This window comes from Streptopelia decaocto (assembly GCF_964273445.1).
Source record: "Streptopelia decaocto genome assembly, chromosome: 3".
Classification (NCBI taxonomy): domain Eukaryota; kingdom Metazoa; phylum Chordata; class Aves; order Columbiformes; family Columbidae; genus Streptopelia; species Streptopelia decaocto.
In genome coordinates this window covers 87,920,048-87,945,180 of record NC_138656.1, presented here as the reverse complement: position 1 = coordinate 87,945,180, position 25,133 = coordinate 87,920,048, and the positions used below count along the sequence as shown (strand labels likewise).

The 25,133-nt window shown below is 35.5% G+C and overlaps 1 protein-coding gene across 2 annotated transcripts in view; it reads left to right on the top strand.

Annotated features, from left to right (window-relative positions):
• Window positions 1-25,133, top strand: part of SENP6 (SUMO specific peptidase 6) — a 75,415-nt gene that overhangs the window by 14,701 nt on the left and 35,581 nt on the right. Inside the window, exons 2-6 of one of the 2 annotated variants that reach the window (XM_082047576.1) lie at window positions 2,661-2,754; window positions 8,658-8,721; window positions 9,168-9,310; window positions 15,517-15,618; window positions 20,353-20,373. In XM_082047576.1, the coding sequence (XP_081903702.1) occupies window positions 2,661-2,754; window positions 8,658-8,721; window positions 9,168-9,310; window positions 15,517-15,618; window positions 20,353-20,373 (424 nt within the window). The remainder of the gene's footprint in view (window positions 1-2,660; window positions 2,755-8,657; window positions 8,722-9,167; window positions 9,311-15,516; window positions 15,619-20,352; window positions 20,374-25,133) is intronic. The other variant, XM_082047577.1, reaches the window with a different exon arrangement.

Below are 25,133 nucleotides of genomic sequence, written 5' to 3'. Positions count from 1 at the left end.
TATTTAAATAGACTTCAAAAGGCCCCCCAAGTGGTGGCATGGCAGGGTAATGAGAGATGTCTGAAATAAAACATCATCCATCTTCAATCTAAACTTCTGTCTGGAGTGAGGGAAGTAGAAATAATATAAAAGCTGGTAGATTAAACCTGTGATTATAATGAGGTAGACAAAAAATTGATTAACAGTCATAAAACCTGTTGTTAAGTTTGTCTTCAAACTCAGCAGAAAGGTTTCTCAAGTATCTGTAGGATCAGTAGACAACCAAGTTGTAAAAGGTGGCTTTGGAGAATATAGGGTCATAGCTGAAAAATGGAATTGCTTGCACTCGCTTTGACAACACTTACGGAGTTTGTCGTGCCAGAATGTTTCTTAAGATGGAACATGATAGAATATATGACTCAAAGTGAAACATCAGTGGAAGAAATTGCAGTACATTAAGTAAACAGTGAACGAGGCAGCAGGATCAAATGGCATTCATCCCAGTGTTGTAAGAGGAACTCGGGGATAAAGGAGCTAATGACTGTGGAGTGTTAAGTATCGTCTTTCTGCTACAACTGAAGAAGGTAGCTAATGTGATAGCAGCTTTTTAAAAAGGCAGTGGAGGTGTTTGAGGAACTTTACATCTATGAGCTTTGTGACCATAGAACCTAAATTTGTAGAAATGGTAATGACCGGCATTAATTTCATCGTTCTCTCTGTAGAGTCCATTACCAAAGGCTGTTGGGGAGGCAGAGTTGCCTCTGGATAAAATGAATAGTTGTATAAGGAAGAACTAACAAGAGATGGAAAGAGAGGGCAAAACTGGTTCATTTTGGTAATAGAAGGAGTAACCCATTGAATTCCACAAGGTTCTGTGTTCAGGTTGGTGCACAGATAAAAGGAAAAGGGTTTGTTAGAGGGGTGACAAAGATGTTGCAGACTCTACTTGACTTAGTGTGATGGCTAGCTATTTATAGAAAATTGCAGATGCTCACTTTTTGGGTTATGTGAAATTCAGTGTAGATAAATGCCAAGTAATCTAAGTGAATGAGAAGTAGGAAAGAGAATTTTTGTACATAATAATTGTCTCTGAACCAGTTCTTACCAGTTGTGAGTGAAAGATGGAATTTTCTAGTACGTAAAGATGAATGCAGTACTCCATAGCAAGGAAAACAGCAAATCCAGTGTTAAGGCTTATTAGGAAAGGAGTAAAGAGTGAAAAGGAAGCATCATGCTGCATCTGTAGAAATTCATGGCATGTATGTATCTTGAATATTCCTCATAGTGTTGGTATCCGCATCTCAAAAAGGGTACAGTAGACAGGTTCAGAGAAAAGCATTGAGAGTCATTTAAGGACGTGAAACCACTTTTATGTGAAGAAAAATTTTAAAGTAGAAAGACTCAGTTTTTTTCTTTTTCTGCCTGGGAAGAGTATGATGGTAAAAGAACACAACATAGATCTATGCAGTCGTGAGTGGATAGGGAAGGATAACTTATTACTATGTTCCAAAGTAGAGGAACTGGAGAAGTGGAGTACTAAGTAGGAGCAGAAGATGCCAGGTTGGATCAGGACAAACAAAAGTAGATACTTACTCATATAATGTGTAACTAAGCTGGGGTACTATCTGCTGCAAGATGATGTTGATTCTATAAAGTAGGGTTGATTTAAAAAAGCAAGAGGGGAGAAAAAACAGGCTAGCAAAGGCTGTTAAACACAAAAATATCACCCGTGATTTAAGAAGTCCTCAGTAGATGCAAGTAGCTGGAAGCAGAGGCTGAATATGCAATAAATGTTTTTGCGTACACTGTTTATACTTTACCCTAGACATCTGTTGTTGGCTGTGTTGTTTGTTTGTTTTTCTTTTCTATCAAAACATAGAGTTTCATTATTCTAAATGCATTTCCAACTATGTAAAGAAAAACATATTAGGAAAAGATACATTTAAATTATACCAAAATCAAAGCTGATGCATAGTGTGTCATACAGAATTCTTGTGAGAGAGCTCTTAGCCACAAGAATTAGGTCATGGGATGAACAGTGCTGTGCTTTTATGAGTGCTATCATATTTTCTGAAAATGTCCATACTGTTAGATATTGCAGTAGATCAGACTGAAATTTGATGTAGTATGACATCAGAGTGTCCAGGTTTTCACTTAGTTTATGCTAACACTGAAATTTCAGCCAGGGTTCAGGTCAGTGTCAGATGTTGAATTAAAAAAAAAAAAAAAAAAAAAAAAAAAGGAAAAAAATGTTGAAATTTTACTTGGGGCAGTTGCTTTTATTTGGAAAAGTTAATGATGTGCTTGGATATTACACATTTCAATCATAAATGTGAGGACCCTTTCTCTGCGTGGCATATAGTTAATATCAGAGAAGGAGCCCTTAACTTTACAGGTGTAAGTAAAACAGTTGAAATCCTTGTAAACTACCTCATGTCATCATTTTTAATAACTTGCTAACTTTTGTTGCATTAGTAATCAAGGTGTTGAGAGATACTTTTATTTATTTAGGAAAATGAATCACCACTTCATTGATGAACTCATTTTGTCAAATGATAAACATTGACGTCAACAAAATAAATACTTGTGGAAAAAATATACATCGGGTTTACTCCTCTAGTTTGTGTTAACTAATTACTCAGCTTGAAATTAAGACTTACCTTAACTTGTTCTCATTTCAGCTTTGGATAGATCACAGTCCAAGAGAGATGGAGGTTTTAAAAATAGTTGGAGCTTTGATCATGCTGAAGAAAGTGAAGGAGATGCAGAGAAAGAGTAAGAATGCTTTTATCTAGGCTATTGAAAGTAGAAGTGTCTATTTATAAATAAAAAAATTTGTAATTTATTAATAAGAAACAATATATAATATCTTGACAATGTCAGTGATTGAGAAAAATGTTTTCAAATATTTTAAATGGTATTGCCATATAAAAATGCATTATAATGTAAATTTAATTGTGAACATGGAGCTTCAACTTTTCCTTTTAGTGGTGATGCTAATCAGTACTTCACATTTATGATTAAGGTACTTCAATAGCTGTAGGCCTACATCAAGTTAAACTGAGCTTAAAAGATTCTAGGTTTTTCTCCCTTGTACTTATTTCACTGGGTAGAGTTGTGGCTGGTTTTGTTCTCAGATCATTTATTTCTTCGTATGTTTGGATTTTGACTGATGCTTAAACCCCATGTGTGTTGTTTGAATACATACTTGTCCTTGTGACATTTTATTGTTACTAATATGCTTTCTCAATATTAATGCATTTATTCCAAAAAAGACTAAAGAATTCTTAAAAGAACAACATTTCATACATGAAGAATGCATGTTAGCTTTATTTGTTTTTCTTAGATATTTAGAGACTAGGACCTGCAAGTTTTAAAAGGATGCTATGGATCTCTGATAAAGAGAAACAGAATCCTTTAGTTCAAGTTCAAAAATAATTCTTATATGAACTTTTATCTTGTAATATTCTGCCAAATATTGTGTGCTGGAAGGGAGAATGGAAAATATTCGTAGACACATAACCACCTAAGCTGCAGCAGCGGGCTATGCTGTAATCTTAAAAAAACATTAAGAAATGTGATGTTTTCGTCATTAAAACATGAGTTCAGGAGTTCATTGAAGTGTGAGGTAAACATTAAACAGAACTGTATCAGAAGATAAAACCAATTTTTAAAAGGTTCTCAAACTAGGGGCGTTTCGGTTTTCTAAAATTAAACTTGCTTTTTTCTTAGCAATTTTACATCTATTTCTGGTGCACAGTAATATGTTCTAAAGGTAGTGGCAGTACATACAATAGAGTTAGTATTTGCATTATACTTGAGAAATAAAAATAACTCACATTTGTAAGCATAGCAGCTTTTTTTCTTGTAGTAATTCACTGCTGTTTTCCATCTGTCTGCAGCTGATGTTGACTTAAGAACACAGATGAGATATGCATAGTGTAGTGATGCTAAAAAAACAGTTTAAAAAATGATTATGGACCATATGTTTTATATAATTGTATCTGATTTTAAGATGGTATTTCTGAGTGATTTTTCATTCCTTTCAGACATTCTGTACAATGAACAATTTTGCCTTAGCCAGTATTGAAATTTTATTACCTCCTCACATCAGTAATTAGTCTTTGTACCTATGAATTATGCAGAATCTTATTTGGAAGTATAGATAAAAGAGTAGTTGAAAATTGGCTTAAACTGGAGATCCTGCCTTTTTTGCTTCCCCGTCCTCTGATGCCATTTCAGGCAACTTCTCCTTCCCTCCAGACTGCTTTATGTTTTAAGCTGCCCACATATTTACTTCTGGTAACACCAGGGGTTTTTTTGTCTCGATTGCCTTGTAAGCTTTGAGCATTTTCAAATAACGTGTCTATTTTACTTTTCTGATACGTTTTTGCTTTGTGTAACAAAATACTGACAGAAAGAAATCTTGTGAAAACAGATGATTTGACAGCAAATTGTGCTTGTCTTTCTGAACTCCCTTTATCCTTAGCAGAACATTTCAAAGATTATCAGCTTTAGTTCATGGAATTGTTCCAGCATAAAGCTTTGTGTCCCACAAATATTTTGAGTATACTATGCGATAAGTATGCATTCTGGCAATTTTTTTTGTATGTCATTCTTATTTGTTATGGTGTGCTGATATTTACAAGCAATGCTTGGAACTTAGTGCATTTCTGCATGGAGAGAGCTGTAAATCTGAAGCAAACATATGGATGCATCTCATGCTTGTTGTTGAGGCACCAGTATTTTAGTGTCTGACCTTATCACAGCTTTTTACCCTCCTAATGGCAGACACACAATAGTTTGTTTTGAACTGGCCCAAGAATAACATTCCAGTGCTTAAATGATTAGCTGTGTTCTTGTATTGTCCCATGAGATCTGTGCTAATGTTGTTGGTCAATACTGGATGTCTGTTTGGACTATCTTTCCACAGTGAGATGAGCAAAAAATATGTGGCTGATGACTTCCTACCAAAGCATTTTTAGAGGAGGTAGTTTATTTTAAAAGAAATGCGTTGTTTAACTGATTTGGGGAGTTAGATGAGCCATCTGGTAATGGTAACATGTGAAGTAATGAACACAAGAAGAGTAAAGAACTTCTGTAAACTGAAGAAGATTTGGAAAAATAAATTATCACCCAACACAATATATATTTCTTTGAGTACTGCTGGAGTTGATACTCAGCATGAGTTATGGAAATTCAAAATGGGAACTGACAAGTATCTTATCCCAAAGTAAATGCTTGCAGATGCTTGTCAGTCCACTTGAAGGAGTAAAAGTAACATTATTGATGATTTACAAGATTTGATCTACTTAAGATAACAATCAAGGTGATAGCAAGTGACTTAAGACTTTTTCTTGCTTTGTACTTGGAGATCACACAGGAGGAGAGGAACCTTTATGTAGAACAGTAGAAAAAAAGACCAGTTTATATTTACTTCCTTTGTAATAGCTCAGTAAATGTGTTTGAAATATGTCTCAATATATGCCCCATAGTGGTTTTGTAAACTGATGGGCTCAGTTTGTCTTGTCTGTCATACTGTTTTTTTTTTTTAAATAGCCCAGACTTGGGACTTCCACTGAGACGTGTTCAAGAGTAGCCTTGTCAAAAAACTGGATACAAATAAATGCATCTGTCTAATTTACTTGCATTGTGGTATAATTTCTTAAATAACATTTTCTTTCAAAAAGTTTACATTTTTGTTTAATTTTATTTAGGGGGATAAGCTGCTTGTTCACTTGTATTCCTGACTGGGAAAACAATTATAAGTTGGGTTTTTTCTAAATTTCTGTTTACCTTTTTTTCAATTCCTTTTTTCTTTTTATTCCTTTCTCAAGAAACGTCCCATATATACATAGCTGGTTTATGCTTCTCTTTTGACCTGGTTAGTAAGGCACTATAACCTTTAAATTGATAAAAAACTTTCTGTTCAGAGCTTCAGTTCTTAATTTTTAGCTGTTTTAGCTAAGGTTATTTTTGATAGAGTGGCATTGTGCATGATTTGAATAATATCACTGCTTCTTTTATACCTCTGATACCAGGGCTTTTTTTAATGTGCTGCCTACCACCATGTAATGTAAAATAAAGAATGTACACAGTGCGCTGTGAGGGGAAATATGTCAGCTGCCTGGTTTTATCTGTGAGGGTTTTCAGAAGTAAATTCCAATTATGTTTGAAACATGACTGCATCAGTTGGTAGTTGAGAGAAGAATGCTTGCAGCTCATTGGAGTGTAACCTTAGTGATCAACAGAAGTTTAAAGTTTGGGTTGCTTTGAAAAAGTAATTATGAATTGCCCTTTGCAAAGAACTCTGCTTACCTAAATTACTTCTGTTTTTTTTTTTCTTAATTTTAGTAAGGACTTAACTTTCATTTGTTATAAAATTTTAATTAAAATATTGAAAAGTTAGAAGTTATTGTTCTGATGTGAAAATCTCTTTCTCCGGTTCCTTGGCTAAAAGTGGCAAAGTGTGCAGGCATCACCTTCTCCCAGCAAAACTACTGAGGTTTCATTTCAATACTGTTAATATGGTATTGTCTGGTATGTGGGAGTTCGGTATAGTGGGTTTTTTCCCTGTCTATATAAATTGCATATTTCAAGCAGAGAACTGTAAGCATGTGATGCATGAGCAAATAGACATTATTCAGTTGCTATGTATCCTGCTGTCTGAAAAAACAGCCTTTTTGGTACTGGTGCATATACTTTGCATTCGTTAAAATCTAAAAATACTGGTTCTTTAAAAACATCCAATTCCCAAATATTTTTCTAGTCATGTCATCTTAGTTGCATCATGAAACTTGTTCAGTTTGGTTTAAGGATTTTTTTCTGTGTTTCTTTATTTGTAGTCTGTTACCTTCTCTTTCACTGACCCAAAACGCCTTTGTTAAAATGGTTGCTTTATGGTGGCATCTTGAAGCCCTAGAAGTGTACAAGGGCATTTTGAAAATCATCATGATTTTTGTATGAGCTGGAGCTGAAGAAGGAAAAAGTATCTAGAGATGAAAAGATCTCACTAGGCCAACACAGCTCCATGTGCCATAAGCGGCTGTTTATGTTTGTGCTGCAATGTTTTATTTATTCTTATAGGATCTGGAAAATTTCTGAAATTGTTAAACTCATTGTCTTCTGATGAAGGGTTGAGAAAGCTCAGTGGGCCTCCCTTGAAAGAATAATCTGTCCTGAAAGAGACTTTAAAAAAATATTACAATATTTTAAAATGTCAATATCCATGGATAGTCTGTACAGAAGTACAACTATACTCTTTTGGGTTTGTGACACTTTACCCTGGAAATTAGTCATGATTCACTACACTCTTTGTTTTACCATTCTGCACCTAGAATTGTTGTGGTCTTTAAACGAAATGAAAATACAACAGCGCCGCTGGCAAAGCGTTAACATTCACAAAATTCTTCCCATATCAAAACCAACTGTGCGCGCAGTATTATCTCCTCAACTTTCAGGGTCTGCAGTTTTGGCCCTACGAGTCAAAAACTTTTAAATTTTATTTTGCAGAAGAAATATCTGTATTGCATAAGATGGAGGAATAAATCGTAACATTAAGGGAAATCTTGTGCATGGAAGAAGGTTTTAGGAAATTGGGAGGGGTTGAGTCCTGAGTGGTGACCTTATATATAGAGAACTGAAGTCACTACATATATTGCAGTCAACATGTCGTACCTGCACCTAAGAAATATTCCACCTTCATCCCCATCATTGTTTCTGTTCTGTAGTTCCTTGGAACTCCTGGCATAATTGCATGTATTTTTAAGTAATTTCTGCCTGAATGATCTTAACTAAAAGCCCTAAAATACATGCAATTACAAGTTGGCTAAAAGTTGTATTATTTTGTTGCAGCCAAGAGAGGAGTAACCATATCTGAATTAATGAGATGGGATTATCTGCAGGTTGCTTCCTGGAAGCAAGAATGTGTTAGCCTAATCTCGTTTCTATCAGCATAAATATAGAATGGGGGTTTTAATGTAAATACTCAAGATTATTTGAGGATAATTGCCTATTACTGAAAAGAGTACATTTTCACAATATCATGGGGTGGGTTTCTTTTTTTTTAATCTTCTTCCCCATTATAATAGTTGAACATAATAGACAGAAGCAGTGAAGAAACACATTTTAATGAGCAGTTAAGCCAAACTGAATACAGTATTTTTAGTAAGACATATTTTGGCAGTAATTGCTATAGGGTAAAATTAAGTTATATGTGAGTTCTTCTCCTAAATCATTATGAAGTTTGCGGTTTTAAACTTCATACTTGAATATTAATATGTTTGAACAAACTAAAACTATAGTTTATAGGTTAATTTGATATCTGACTCGATTTATGCATAGGATTGCATAGGATCTTTCATGTTATCTGTAATGTTGCCATAACAGTATTGAAGGTTCAGTAGTATTCTATATTTTGAATTAATAACATCGTTCTAATTTTGCCTTTTGTGAAATAGTTTGACGTATGCTTCAAGTTCACATAATACATCTGAATCACTATGTTGCACACTTTGTATCCCTGTTGTTTTGGGCAGATATATATATATATATATATATGTGTATGTGATACATTTAAACTTAGAGAGGGAAGGGGAAAAAAAAGCCCTTTTTGTGTTTAAAATGTTTTGCTGGTGCTCTGCTGCATTACAGTGTATCTACTTTTCTCTCCCATACAGTGAGGCAAATCTGCTCAGCTTAACTGACAGTGATGGATCTTTCAGTCTCAGTGAAGAAAGAAAGGTAAGTACTGTTTATCTTGTGGTGAAAATGTATCTTTAAAGCTTGCTAGATTCTTAAACAATGTTGCATAGTCATCTGTGTGGTATTACAAAATGAAAGTTTGTGTTGATATAGCAACATATGTTCAAACTGTTTATCTGTCTACCCTTAATGTGTGTGTTCCTCTAACTCCTGTCATAGGCAAAAGCCATGCTTTTTGTGGTTTTTGATATATACTGAAATAGCTTACTACTGCAAGATGCTTCAAAATAGTTTGAAAACATTAATATTTTGGTTAGTAAGGAATCCTTGTGAGTAAGGGTGTAGATGGGGTGTATTTTACATGAAGTCTCATATAAAAGCAGTCTGAAAATGAAGCTTAAGTAACACGTAAATTTTTTGTAATTTGTATTTTCCTTTTAAATTTTATACAACTATTTTAATATACATGAATTTTCTTGTTACAGTCACTTCGTTGTCGGCCTGGAGCTGTTGGCACCAGTGGTGATTCCCTAAAACCATATGCTAGGCGAGGCAAAGCTGGAGGCTTGAGACTTTTTAGAGGGAACTCAATTGGCCTCAACATGATGGGAAATAGCAAGAAACTGAGGTACTACATTTAATTTTGTTTACTTACCTACTTGATCATTGATATAAATCAGTACTAAATAAACAGAACTAGATCGTTAAGGTCTTTCCTCTTCCAAAATGTTAAATAGCACATTATTAAAATACCGGAAGATTATTAAAATAGAGCATTCACTGGCATACTTGTCAGTGCATTGCCAATGTTGTTTGCATGTGCTCTTGTTTCCTCTATAGAGTGCTAGCAGGTAGAAGAATATTTCTAAGATCGCCATCAAGAATTTGTTTTTCCGTGATTATGAATTGCCAAGGTTAACTCAGGCTGCATTTTCTGTTTTCTTTACTGCAAGATACCATTTGATTTATGAGTCATGGGCTATTCCTTTAAAACATTCAGCAAATACCTGTACTCCTACATGGTAGCTTGAGACTGTCAGTTGCATGTAGAGCTGACAAGAACAGTGTTTAAGCATTCAGTGCTGTACTTGTTTGCTACTATTGACCCTAGCTTGTAACAGAGTGATCTCTTTATTTAGTGTGTAATAAAAAGTGATATGTTCATGTAACTTTCCCTGGGAGTGTTTCATATTGGTAAAGTGCACTCAATTTGGTTGCCTTTGCAGGAAGGAAAAGTTCATAAGATAGGTAACTCTAGTTGGGCCAGTCATTGAATATCTAACCTATACATAGCTGTGTGAGGGATGTCCTCGTATTCATTTATGTATGCTGATCCGTAGGGCGTTGTTGGTTAGTAGAACTGTCTTATCAGAGTTACTTGAGAAAATAAGTTCTTGAAGTTCTATGTGATGTGTCCCCTCTCCTGCTGTTCTGATCTTTGAACCTGGTGTACAGGGAACAAATCCAGAATTTCCAGTCTGGACTGGTGGTCCATCAGTTTGATAGAGAAGAACTACTACAAGAATTGTACATACTTCAGTCAAAATAAGAATTCTTCTTGCCTTTATGTTGTAAATATAACCTATTCCCACATATTTATCTCATTGCATTTCAAAACCTGGATGACCCTTCATCCGCTATCTTAACCAAATGTGATCCGTAGCAGTCTAATTTAGTTTTTCTGTAGCTTCTGGATGGTCTTAAATTAATGCATGCTCTTAAAACAAAGCAAACAAAAAAAACTCCATAAAAGAAAACAAAAAACACAAAACCAAAGCAACAGCAACCAAAAACCCCACAAAACAAAACAAACAACCAACCCAGAACAAAACTAACCCCCACAGATCCTGTATTTTCTGATGAAAGAATACCAGCTATGAACATTTCCTTGTTAGGGATACTTCTGTAAGGACCACATAAACAATAGTTTAGCATGCTAGGTGAATGATGGCTATTCTTATCCTGCATTCTTTTTCTAGTGGCTTCATTTTGACAAAAAACAGTGGAACTTTCACTGATGAGTAAAATTCTGTACTTGTAATAGTTCAAGTTACTGTTCTTATAAACGACATGCCATTATTATGTAATGTATGTTTGGAACAGTAACTACAGAATAATAAATATTATATAGTAGGGTATTCTGAATAAGGTTAAGTGTTTGTCTTTAATACTTTATTTTTTGTACATTTTGTTAAGTTCTCAATAATGAACTTGTCTGAGATGAATGTTTTCTAGCTAAATGTTACATTAGTAAAGACAAAAAAAGACTTGTAAACTTACATAAAAGTATTAATCTCTCCCATCTCATCACTGTCTAAAAATTCACCTCTGGCCATGGAGTTTTGTTGCATAGGGTTTGTTCCTGTAAACCTAAACCAAAATCATTGACTTCCCAAAGTCCAATGAAACATAAAAGCAAACTCTGCATTCTCTCTACAGGTGTTTCAAACCTTATCAGATCCACAAATCAGACATTTACAAGAACTATTTCACTGAGCTTTTTGATGAGAGTGCACCTATACTGTGTCTTGTTTTTTGAGGAAGACTGATAGGATGTTATTTGGAACTTAAAAGGTTTTTTAAAATAAAATAGATTTAATAATGGCAGGTATTTTTTTTTTTCATAGGTTAGAATTTAGTCATTGCACAGGCGTCTGTTATTTTTCAACCCATTCAAGCACTTCCTTGTTAGTTCTTGCGATCTCTGAATACGAGTACTTCCATCCTTTTATTTAATTATTTTTACACAAATTAACACAGTACTTCATTAGCCTTGATTTATGCCCTACAAATGATGTTTTGTGTTTCAGTATTTAATTTTTAGTACACACAGCAGATTTATAAGATTAAATACAAGTTTCTGGCTTCCTTCTTTTCAAATTGGCCAGTTCTCATGGAATCATTCTGGTTACTTCCATTCTTTAGGATTCTGTTCATGGATGCAGACATAAAGACAGAAATGTCTGTTATATATCTGTCAGGACTTCTTTGCTCTGTTTTTGTAGTGAAGAAGCCCATGCATGTACTTGTATTTGTTGTTTGAGTAACCTAACCATTTAAAATATGATTCCTCTAATCCTCTGGAAACTAGAATTTTTTCCTATCTGGCTGTGGGATTTGTACTGAAATCCAACCTTACTGCATAATTTTTGTCCCTGTTCTGTTAAAGCAGTCTTGACTTGATCGTATTTGTGTTTTTCTTAAGTTCCGGAAAGGTATGTGGGTTTATTTTGTTTTTAAGGTAAATAATTGCTGAGGGTTTTTTTAGACAGTGTAAACATTTAATTCTATTGACAAATACTGCATTATAAACCTAAGACTTAGTATGATTTAGAAAATTGAACTAAAAAGACATAAAATCTGTTGCATGTGTATTACCTTACTTAAAGGTCACATCTTCTACTTTGAAAGCAGGCATCCACCTTCTGACTAGTACTGAGCTCATACTGAATTTAAATGGAAAATATAAGTAGCCACCTTCTTCTTAGTAAATTGTCATTAATGAAGGAATTTTGTGAGGAATAATGAATGTGTGTGGGCCAGGGTGACTGCTGTAAACACTTAATGTTTGATTGAAACACTACCAACATTATTAAACTCCTTTCAGGTTTTGATCACTAAGTCTGCTTGGAAATGTGATTATCTTGATTTAATACCTTAATTGTGACAGTGTTATGTATTTCATAGCACATATGTTACAACGAAATCCCCAAATCAATAAAGATTTGTTATCTGGTCACTGTCTGTAGTGAAGATTGGTGGTGTGTTCACTTCGACAGTGCTTAATAATTATCCTTGCAATAGCTGGATTCTTCAACTAGAGAAAATTCTGAAGGTTGATCATGCAGTTAAGCTGCTAGATTCAGTATAGGAAGGTGAGATACTTGAGCTGTTCATGGTGACTTTGTCTGCAGAATAGGGATTAAAATCTCTCAGATCAGTGAGGCTTGATTCAAATTAGTGTTATTGTACTACAATACTCCCTAAAATTCAGGGAATGAATGACAGGAAGAAGGGATGGGTAAGGATGGTGAGAAGAAATTTTCCCTCTACATCTCCACTTGCGTGTACAAAATTTTAAACCAACTAATAAGTTACCATCTGTTATCTGGTTAAGGAAATCCAGTATCAAACTTTAACTTAATAGCTTTGTGGGTGGTTGGTTTGGTTTGGGATTGTTTGGTTTGGTTTTGGTTTTTTAATCATGAGGTCTTACTTTAAATTGCTTTTATCTTCGCTAGTTTTCAGTAAGTTATATAAAATTTTATCACATTATTATATCCCTCTTAGATTTTTTTTTAATAGTTCATTAAAAAACGTTATTTGATGAACAGCAGAATTAATGTAGTCTGTAGTTGTGTCCTGTGTTCCTGAACTGTCATGCTTCCATTGCTTCTAGATCCATCTCTTTGTCCAGTGCAAGATTTCTCTGTCCTTTGCGTTTTGAATCTGTGGTGTTAAGAAGTTTTCTAGGATCAACTGACAGAATGAGATAGTGTAACCTTGTTTTCATCAGAGCCTAGACTTTAAATGGTTCTGTGGCTTCTAAGATCAGGTTAAGGAGACGAGACATATATTGTTAATATATTGTAAGTCTTTGAGACTTCTACAACATTTCTTCTTTCAATGAACTTTCTGACCATTACCCTAGTTTTAGTGTTGTATGTTAATTTTCTTGAAACTGTGTAGAAACTTGCAAACCCAGATTTCAGTTTGGTTGTGCCCATTTTGCAACTTTCTAGAACTTTATGATTAAACTTTCTGGTGATTCTGTCTGTACTGAGTATGTTCTATTCAAAGAGCAGGATAATGGAGCAGATTGTATTTTACAGCTGGCCTACTTGGAAGCATATCTGATGCCATATGAACTAGTTAAGTGTGCCATCTAGAACAGTCTGCTTTGATTCAAATCTGATCACCCAGCAGGCTGCGATATTCTATTCCAGCACTTACTGGAGTTTCTCACTATTTGAGTGTGAGGCAGAAAGCAGAACCGTTGCTTAACAGTTTTTTGTGCTGTGGGAGCACAAGACTTAGAGTTTCCCTATCATGACAGTTTGGCAAAGCTCAGATTCAACAAATAAAATTACAACACATGAGACAGGTATATTTATAGACTTGCTTGCTTATTTAAACTCTTTAAGTCTTAAACATTTGAGAAGGCATTCCTTCTTTTCTAGTATCTCTTTCAAAGACATTGAACTGGAAGCCAGAGAGGGTTTGAGACACCCTAAAGTATTTAGGGCAAGTGTTTTTCAGCTTTTTATTTCTCAGGTGACAACATTAAACAGAAGGTCCATTGTAATTTGGCCTGGATGATGACTGACCCGCTATAGTTGCATAGGCTTGGTTTGGAATCATGGGAGATGAGTTTATTTACTTTCAAGAGGTTGGTGATTGAATGGGACACTATTAGGTTAGTTTTGGAGGAGGTTGAACTGTTAACCCAGAACATTTATGATATTTCTAAACTTCATATCCTAGAAAAGAGTCTTACTGTTTGGTTGGTTTTGATAGGTCTTGTTCTGTTATGTGCATGATTATGTCACGTTCAGGTCGTAACTGTCATCTTGCGATCAGTCAGATATACTCTGACAGCTTCTAATTTTGACTTATGATACTTGATATAACACTCTCGAAAGAGTTTGTAGTGCTAAACTTAAGAGAAATTTAAGCAAGCAAGCAGTTGGCTCACTTTCATCTTTTGGAGGAATGTAAAGGAAGGAATAGGAATTGCATGTCAGCTTTTTGGAGAATTTTGGTACTTGAGTTTTTTTCATTGTTCATAACAGCACAAACGGCAGGAGCAAAATTTCTGCTGATTAATTCTGAGAAATATTTTAAATCAATCAGCTTTTTTGCATCATTTTATTTAGTGCAATTAAAATTTCCCTGCAATTTTACAAGGAAAGTTTAAGTATTGTATATCCATAATTTCAAACATTTTGCATTATCAAAATGCTATCTCTTAAAAGTTGCATGTTCTTTGAACATTTCAAATGTAGTATTGTGTGTCCTGTCACGGAAGAATGCAGGATAATTGTTAGGGTCTAACGATCTTTGAAGCAGTACTGTATTATTGATCTACTGGATTTTGAATCAGCTTTCACTAGAGAGGATAATGGCAAGTAATGTTCTCTGAATAATTACTTGTTTTACATAGTAATGACATTAAAGTGTCAAAAGGCAACAAATGAAGAAACCAAAGAAATGCTAAAAGACATTGGTGAATATACTGTCTTTGTGCAGAGTCTTGCTGAGAGCACCTGAGAATCCTTGTCTTTTCTTTTTGAGATGTGTTGAGTTACCAGCCATCTTACATCCATAAATTTGCTAGTTTTATTTTCCCATGTGAGTAATAAGGTGAGGAAAATTCCTGAATGTGCCCTTCAGTCTGTTCACGTATTGTGTCCTTTAAGTTGTATTAAATAAGTTAATATTCTGTATTATTAAAATGTATAGGAGGAATTATAATATTAATAATAGATAGCTATAATTCATTAAAAAAGGCAATGTCTTTCTGCACTGCTGGGGTTGAGTAAAGGAGAGCTAGTTCAGTGTTTTGGATTGTGATAAAATTATTAAAAATCTTTACCTTTTCTTCCAGGAAAAATAATAAAATTGTGTATTCTTCTATGTCTATTTTATTATAGGAATTAATGATTTTATGCCTATCAGATGATCCCAACAAGTTGTATTACTGATTCAGAAATACTCTGTTGATTTTTGGTTTTGTATGGCTGTTATTGTAAGAGCAGGACACCACAATTTTTAGCTGAGAAAGTGTACAAATACATGAGTCTTTTCTTAAACAATTTTTCTTTATGTTTACAGTGAAAATACTCAAAATATGTCTTGTCCCGTAACTGTGGTACATGGTAGACGTTTTCATCATGCACATGCACAAACACCAGTAGTAAAAACAGCAGCCCAAAGGTAAGACTACACTTGTTTCTCCAGATGTTCCCATTGTAAAAAGTCATTTCTGGTTTTGTACGTAATGGTTTTCCTTATGCTATGAAGTGTTTTAAGGAAACATAAGTAACTGCACAGTGCATTCTTGATCATGAGCTTTGATCTTAATTACTGAAGTTTAATAAAACTTACAATTTAGGACTTATTATTTATATAATATTAGAATTTACTAATTTTAAAGTACACTATGACACATATTCAATAGGAGGGCACCTGCCAATGTAAATATATTTAAAAGATACTTTGAAATGGACAAACATGGTATGCAGTAGAAATTCACATAACTGACAATATGGTCATCAAATACTAATTCACAGAAACTCCAGCTTGTGTAAGGATGGTTATCAATCAGTTGATCATATATATTCTGTAAATAAAGCATAAAACATACAAACTGGGACATCTCACAGAAGCAAAGTTTTGCATTTATATAAATAGCTGTTAGAGTGGATGACTGGAAAGTGGGGAATCTTACTCAGCTATTCTGAATTAAACGTAATTGTTTTGAAAACTTAAATTACATCAGACTTCTATAAAGTGCAGGGTTTTCAAGTTTTTTTACAGGCTTTTCACATGCAACATGTGTCACAAACATATGAGCTAACCATTGCTTTAAGGAATTTTCTTTCAAAATTTGCCCATTCAAAGCTCTTTTTGTCTGTAAATTTCATGGATTTCCACCAGCCCATGTGAGTGCTTCATCCTGTTAGCAATTTGAAGCCTCCTTCTTCTGCCTCCTTCTTTCCTCTCTGTTTTTTAGTGTAGATTTTTTGGGGTGGTGGGATCATATGTAGGCATCATTCTCTTTTTCTTCGTACTTCCCTCACTTCCATTTGCTACTTTCGGAAAAACAAAGCCCATATACTAATGTAAATGAATGATGTGATCCAAATGTGCATTAAGGTAATCTGATGTCAAAGAAACACACTGAAAAGTTGATTCTATTTTCATGTCCCTGAGGACCTACACCATTGTTGCTTCCTTCCATTTCAAACTGTTCTGTCAGCGGTAACTGGAAAATAGCATGGACATTTCCTTCCCCTTAGTAACACTGGATGCAGTGGAGATCTCTCTTTACGTTTATTCCCACCACTGCAAGGAGAGATGACTAAGGAGGATTCGTGGAACTTTTCCCGTGAACTAAACTGAAAGATGAGGATTGTGCTGCCAGTGTGGCTTACGATGAACCACCTGTGCTCTTTTCTTCTTACATGCAGTCCTTTTTAGAATATTTTTGTTTGATGTTCCATTGAGGAAAGCATAGGGTATATCTAAGCGTTCATGCCCTTGTCTTTCACTTTTTTTATTTGTAATTCTGAGGGATAAAATCTTGATCTGCAGTGCTGATTAAAATGACTTGAAATAAGCAAAACCATGTGAGACTGCTGCTTCTTGTATCACTGAATGTTCACCTTAATAATGTTAGTGTATTGATTAAGCTGTAAGATGGTTGTTTGAAACAGCCAGTCAACATGGATTCACCTAGTTAAGTGCCATAGGCTTCTTCAGCATGCAAGAGTCTGCTCCGGAGATAACTTAATTTTGAGGGGATGTTAGATTTGCCTGCGTGTCTTTCTCAGCTATGGGACTTGCTTCTTTATAAGATTACAATGAAATGTGGAAAAAAAAAAAGTAGTGACTTCTTTGTATGTGTGACATGCAGAAAGCAAGCTAATGCATAATACAAGCAAGCTGAATATTGCATGAAGTAATTGGATAGTAGTCATCTTGAATGTTTCTAAATATGTTTTCTTTTCGGTTGTTATTGTAGTTCATTTACACGAACAACAGACAAATAACTCCTATGCTAAGAATATTTTAGGAGTTTCAAAGGCAGAAAATAGTTATAACAATTCCGAGCCATGTTTTACTACTGGAAGATGTCAGAATGAACATGACCTCATTGACTGAGGGTGTACTTCAGAGAAACTGTGCAAAGGATATTGAATTTTAGTATCTTTTTTGCCAACTGGCTACTTTGTAAAAGCTTCTAAATCTGCTTGTAAGTTTAAAAATTGAAAATTAATAGGACACAACCTTCTGTAATACTACTTTTTTTTTTTTAATGAACAAAAAAGGGTGATCTCAAGACTATTTGATATGGGGAATGGAGGTTTATGAATGAGATGAGAATAGGTGTTACGAAAAAAAAATAAACTAAAAGAGGACTATTTAAAACTGTTCATATTACAAAATTCCAGTGCATATAGAGTTGGTAATTTTTTTATCATATATTTTTAGTTGTTTGGGATTTTTTTTTTTTTTTGCTAGTTTTTACTATCTTTAGAAAATAGCTGAGTTTAAAAGGAAATTCTGGTGGTGTTTCCTCAGAAAGGAGTATATGCAGAAAATGCGGGTGGCAAACCAAGAATAAAATTCAATGTAGATATCATGACAAAGAAAAGCTGGTAGCAGGGAACTTTATTTCTAAGGTGTTGGGTTTTTTTCCTGTACTAATTTACAGACAAAACAAAGTTATGTTCTTTTACATTATATGCATTCGTAGAATTGTTTTATGGTATGGTGATCAGTAACAACATAGGGAAAATAGTCTGAACTAACCTAACATATCGTTCTTAAATCTATAGCAGATTATTGAAAGGATAACCAAAAATAAAAACATGATTAAACTAGTTCTGAGCAGATTGAGTTTCTGGCACTGGCATTACAGATTCTGTTATTTATACTACGTTCTTTGAGTGAGGATGGTATCATGTGGGGCAAACTAATTATGAAACTCAGTTGTAATCTCTATCAAGTTGAATTTGGAGCTTGTGTTGTGTACTTTATTTCTCATTTCTTTCTCTGCTTTTTTGCATGTGCATGTTAAGTTAAATTCTGGGTGAATATCTGTTGCACTTATATTTAAAATACAAGTTTCCAGACAAAATTGGCATTTCAAAATAGTATTTTGATAAATATTATCCATGTTTTTTTCTAGTGGAATCTGAGGATGAAATTAAAATTCATTCACGTCTGATACAACAGATTCTCATTTATTGCTTAGCCTATTGTTGTAGTTGTTTCAAACTATTTTGCTTGATTTAATGGATGCATAGTTCTGTCTTATGCTTTTGACTGATGTTTCTCTAATGCTTGGCATTGGAATAGCATGTATGTACAGCATGTCTAACAAATCTTACGCATGAGTTGCATGAAGCAATTTGTAGGGACACTGCTCATTATCTTTCCTGGATCTGTCCAGGATTCTCATTTCTTAACCTTTCTGAGATGCAAAAGTGAGATTTCTTTTCCATGGATTTTGTTAATACGGGATTTTAAAACAAGCAAGTGAGGCATCTCTTGTAATGACAATGTACAGTATCAGGCATTCTGGATTTTTTTTCTCTGCCTTTAAGTTTCCTTAGCATTAAAGTTCACACTTCTTAACAGTTGGCCTCTTTACAGCACCTGTAAACAGTTAATCCAAGTTACATATTAACTGTGCCAAGGATATGAAGATACTGGATGTGGCTCCATACGGACATGGTTTGGATCTGGCTGGAGTTATAAACTCAGATGTGACTCACACAGACATGGAGTTTAGCACTGAATGATTGCCCCCACCCTAGTCTGAGAGACAATGGTCACATTCAGTTTGGAATTCCTTTTACTGTCTCCCCAGAACCCAGAGCACCTTGGAGACTGAGTGTATTTTCATACTGCACTCTCTAGGATTATCAGGATTACCTTCTTACCTGGTTTACTTTCAATCCTGCCATTCCTCTGGATAACAGAGAGTTAGTTTGCTCTATTCCTGTGAGCGTTCTGAGAAAAGGACAGTGTGTTTATATTACTCTGTAATATTATTACTATGTTTCATTTGACTGAAGTAAAACAGGAAACAGTTTGAATTTGTTCTGGTTTAGCATAATGTTAGTGTAATGTGTATATGACATAAGTTTGTTAGGTTTTTGATATTTGGGAGGAGTAGCCACGCACATTAAAAGCTTACAGCATTCTATATTATGAGTTTTGAGAAGGCAGGAGAGATACTGTTTTCGAGTTGTTGTCATGCTGGTCTTAGTTATATCTATTTTTAGATCAGTCTTGGTATACAAAAGACCTGAGTTGTGAGCACCAGCTACATTCCTTAATGTTAAAGGAGATACTTCTGAAAATTTGTCCCTAATTCTTAAAGATTTTTATAGATTCTTGGCTGGTTGCTTCTGTTTATCCTTCTCTATCCAGTAGGTGATTGCATGTGGTCTCCTAAATATTTAAGTAGTGCTTTCTGGTTTTTTTTTTCTCAATTTAAACACTTCAGTATTTTTGAATAGTTGGAAATGAGTTGTTATGTAAATTTGTTTTATCTTTTTTTGCATGGCAATTGGGGATTGGAAATGAGGCTTGATCTTAATTCATGTGTTAGGATTCTGTCATGTCAGGTTCTACATTGCAGTGAGTTGAGACGACCAGATTGAGTTCAGAATTAATTAAATTTACAGATGGAAAAAGAGTAGTATTTGGACCACTGACTGTTGCTGTCTGTGAAGTAACATTTGTTTATGCATTTATAATTACTGTTACAAAAATGCTGTGAAAAATAATAATGCTCATTTGAAAACTAGTCCAGTGAATGCAAGAGACAATGAAACAGTTATAGTTCATATTTAATAATTTTTTAATATAGTGATGTGCAACTCATGTGGGGCTTTGCATCTTATGTTTTTTTTTCTTTTTTCATATTTTAAGCAATCTGGACCGAAAGGAAAGGTAAGCTCACTGTTGATTAAATGAGCATGACAATGAGCATAAAGAAAATTAACTGAATGAGTGCTTTATCAATGCTAGTTAAAGAATATTCAATCCACCAATCGTATCTGCTCATATATGAGGCGGCTTGATTGTTTTTGTTCTGGTTTTGTGGTTCGCTTAGTCCCTTTGACCAAAAAAACGACCTTTACATCCACCTCTCAATAATGCCATGTTAATGTGTACTTCGGGTACATTTCCACTGGCAATTACCTATTTATATATCCAACGTGAAAATAAATTCCAGAGAAAGTTATGATTTGTCTAAGAATTCACTGCTAATTCTTTTTGTACAGCAGCAAGTTTGTGTAATAGAATGGTTCTGAAGCATATCTAAGTAAGGTGTTTAAAAGCTTTTACTCTGTCATCTCAGCTTGGTTTGAATAGCATTAAAGGTTTTTATTGCATTAGTATGTACATTCTGTTCATGAAGTGTGTATGTTAAAACAATTAACAGAAAACATATAGCAAAACCAGGCACACTGGTTTTCCATTGGTCATTTCAGGCTCATTTCTCACTTATTTTGCATCTGGTTTACTGCTCTTAATATTTTGTTAGCAATATGAAATACCATACATTTGTTTTTCTTTCTGTATAGCTTAAATTTATATGTTGGTGGAAATGTTGGTAGTAATGAATTAATTGAGCTTTTGTAAATGTCCTGTCTTTGTAGGTGTTTCTTGGCAGTACAGACTTGATATCAAGTTGAATTATTTAAACAGTGTATATAATGTTTAACCAATAATGATATAAATAACACAGAAATCTAGTGTAGATCTGTTCTTTGTGAATTCAGGATTTTCTAGATTCATTTCTGATTCAGTAGTAAAATCAAGCCTTTCTGTTTTACAGCCTTTTGTTATTTCTTAAATTTCAAAGAGATACTCACCAGTTAGTTTTGGCTCTTTAAGAAGGGATCTGATCATCCTCTTGCTGCCTGGGCTTTGAGTTCCAGTATTTTTTTTCTTGTTTTTCTTTGTGCTGAATCTATGCTATTAGTTAACTATTTGGCTATTAATGTTTTTAATTTGGCACTACATGTAGCAGAAGACTATGGTTGAACTACATGCTGGCGATTGTAGTTTTCCCTTGGGGTCACCTGCTGCTTCTTAATCCAGTACAGAAGTATGTTCTGTTTTCCTTCCCTGCTTCATGTTGCTGTCCTAGCAGGATGATTTTTAGGCAGGAGCTGCTAAGTTTAGTTTTAATCATTACCATCATGATAAGCGCAGCTGACTTTCTGGGCCAAATGGGTCTACTGACGTGCATACTGAAAACTCAATTCCCTGTGCTGCTGCTTCTCTCTTTCAGCCTTTGACTTTTGTACTCTGCTTTTCCTATAAGACACACTGAAGGTAAATCTCACCTCAGCAGCTTGGTACTTCTTATCATGCTTTGGTCTTTTTTTTGGGTAATGATATAGAAACCAACAGCCTGCCCGTGGTGGTGTACCTGCAGGTAGCAGTATAGCGAAGCAGGGTGAGGAAGGGTTGAATAAGGCAGCCACTCAAAGAGCCAAACTTCATATTAAACACAGCTTTTGTGTGAGCCTACACCTCAACAAAGTTTGCAGTTGGTGCAGCCTCTTTGATGATCATAGCCTGTTAGGGAAGAATGGGATCCAGCTGTCTAGGAGAGGCAAGGCGAACTTTCGCAGCAGGCTGGCCAACTTGATGAGGTGGGCTTTAAACAGAAAGACCTGTGGGATGGGTTCTGAAGTGTCAACACTCACTCCATTGCATCCAGCTGGGGAATAAGCCAGGCCAACCAAAGCAGTGACAAATGTTCCTTACCTGCCTCCCAAAAGGAGAACCAGAATGACCAACCTCAGCGTATATACACCTTAGGTGTATATATACCAGGAGCTCTGTATCGAGTTGGAAAGTTACGATATTATAGGAATAACTGAAATATGGTGGGACAACTCACATGACTGGAGGCTATAGGCTGTTTCATAAGGACAGGGAGGGAAGAAGAAGAGGAGTAGTCACCTTCTATGTTAAGAAGAACCTTGAACGTATACAAGTCAACTACGGTGATTCTGGAAGCCCGATTGAATGCCTCTGGTTCAAGATCAGAGAGGTCATCTCCAGGGGGAAACTTATCACCTTTGTCTGCAGGTCAGTAGCTAAGGCCAATGAAGCAGTACTTGGGTCCCTTAAGCAAGCTTTAGATCAACAGAACCTGGTTCTTATGGATGACTTCAACTATCCAGACATGTTAGAAGAACGATACAACAGCTCACATGTTATCCATCAAGTTTCTGGAATGCATAGAGGACAACTTCCTCACACAAGTGTTAGATGCGCCAACAAGGAATGGCAATGCTGGGCTTGCTACTCACAAACTAAGAAAACCTGCTTTGTAATATTTTGGTTAGCGATAGCCTTGACTGCAGTGGTCACAATATTGTGGAGTTCCTGCTGAGCACACTGGAGGTTATTACTAAGACAAAGGTTTTAGGTGTCAGAAGGACAAACTTCAGCTCACTCAGAGCTCAGTTGGGAGGGATTCTGTGGAAAGTTTACATGGATGATAAAGGAGATAACGAGTGCTTGGAGTTTTTCAAGAACACTCTCCTGGAAGCACAGAGAAACAGTTAATCCCCTTTAAAAGTCAGGGAAGTAGGTGGAGCAGGAGACTTTGAGCTTCTGTGTTTGCTCAAAACCAAAAGAGAAGCATACCAGAGGTGGAAAAGCAGATGAATAACTGTTGAGAACTACAAGGACATTGCCAGGGTGTGCAGAGATGCAGTTAGAAAAGCAAAAGCTCAACTCAAATTGAAATTGGCCAGGGATGTCAGAAACCACAAGAAAGGGTTCTTCAGGTATTTAAACAACAAACAGAAACAGAAGGAAAATGTTGGCACGCTGTTAAACAGGAGAGGTGAAGTAGTCACCAACAATGCTGAAAAGGCAGAGGTTCTCGACATTTTCTTCACCAGCAGTGTTGGGCCCCAGGCCTTGGGAACAGAAATCCAGGTTGATGCAAACACAGACCCACTGTCAGTGAAGGAAGAGGTGGGATGTGAGCTGTTACAGGAGCTTGACCCCTGTGCATCCATGCACCCTGACATTGTCCACTCGAGGGGGTTAAGAGAGCTGGCTGGTATTGTATGGCTGGTCTTCATAACCTCTGAGAAATCATGGAGATAGGGGGATGTCTAGAATGTGCCTTTGCCAAGAAAGGTTGGACCAGATGATCCTTGAAGTCCTGTCCAACCTGTTATTCTGTGATTCTATGATGATTCTGCAATACATATACAATACATAGTGGGTTCAATGTGGCTTATACCATACTGTGAGTAGTTCGGAAAGCTCTTAAGACAGCACTGTATCCTAAGTGACCAGATCCAGATGTTTCTTTAGGTTTATTAATTTCTGGCCTAGACAGACATTGTCCCCATCTCTTGAGTTGTCTCCTCCCAGCCCACTCTCCCCCTCCGCCCCCTTTTTTTTTCTATAGAAGAAATTTTAATAAGAAAATTTCATTTTGGCGGGAGGGTGTCGCAGAGGGCTGTCTACCAGCCCAAGGTGAAGACAGTAAGGTCCAATTCCATCCGCAAAGGAATATGGCAATAATCTTGAATGCGTGCTGAAAATATTAAATCAATGGCACCGGTCTGTGTGGGCAAAACATGTTTAGTCAAGAATGCTGTACCATTTAACTTTTAAGATGTGTCAAAAGTTCTGGACTGTCTGCAGTCCAGACTGCCTCAGCCTTTTTATCATGTGTGTTGCAGGAAGAGCCTGATCTTTCTTGGTCTTGTAATTCATGTTTTGCTGTTTGAAGCTTTCCTAGTTCCTAAGGTCGCTTTTATCAAATACTGGCCTACCTCCCTTGTACTTAAAGGTATTAAAATCATAACTGCTTATAATGGGTGAGATAAATGAGATGCCTAAAATGATTTATCTCTGAGCATGGAGCTTTGTTCTTCAAGCAAAGTCTGAATCTCTTAAGAAATATTTTTGGAAACCTAACAGGAAGAAAAAAGAGTGTATTTTTAATATTTACTAGGATGACAGGAACAGTATTGTATTTCTTGTTTTTTCTATTAGACACAGTATATAGATAGTCTTGTATCTTGATGTGTTTAGCAAGAATGCATTTAGGTTTCAGTGCTTTATGTTTTTTAATCTCTTATAAAAACTTTTGTGTTATTCAAATCATCCTGGTGTCATGTTCAATTAAAAAAAAGACCAACAAAACAAAACTATAGTTTCCATTCTATTTCTGCCCTTACAATTAAAGCATTCGGTGTACTAAGATCTGCAATAGATCTGCAGCTGTTCAAAGGGTGACAAACACTGGGCTGAGCTGGGAGGGGGCTTAGTTTTGTCATCTATCCAAATTTTGTGGTGGTGAGCTCTGCCTGTTTGTTTGCATGTGAGTTTTTCAGGATAGGAAACTAAGAGGAGGTGCTTTGAGTTGCTGCCCTCGTGTGGGAGGGCTGTTACTATCTCCAAGAAAGCATTTTTTTTCAGATTAAATCTACAACTAGGTAGTGTTTAAAATTGTCTTCGCTTTCATTTCTAACTCAAAGCAACTTCAAACCCAACCTTGAATTTCCACCCAACTAAAACAGTGTTAGGTGGCCTCAGTTGGCTTGGAGCTGTTTTTCGTAACTTAGGTTAGGGTGTTACTGGTTCATTGTGAGCAAAAGTCTTACCTGTGGGAGAACAGAGACATTTGTTTTATGCTGGCCCTTGCATATTCTTGC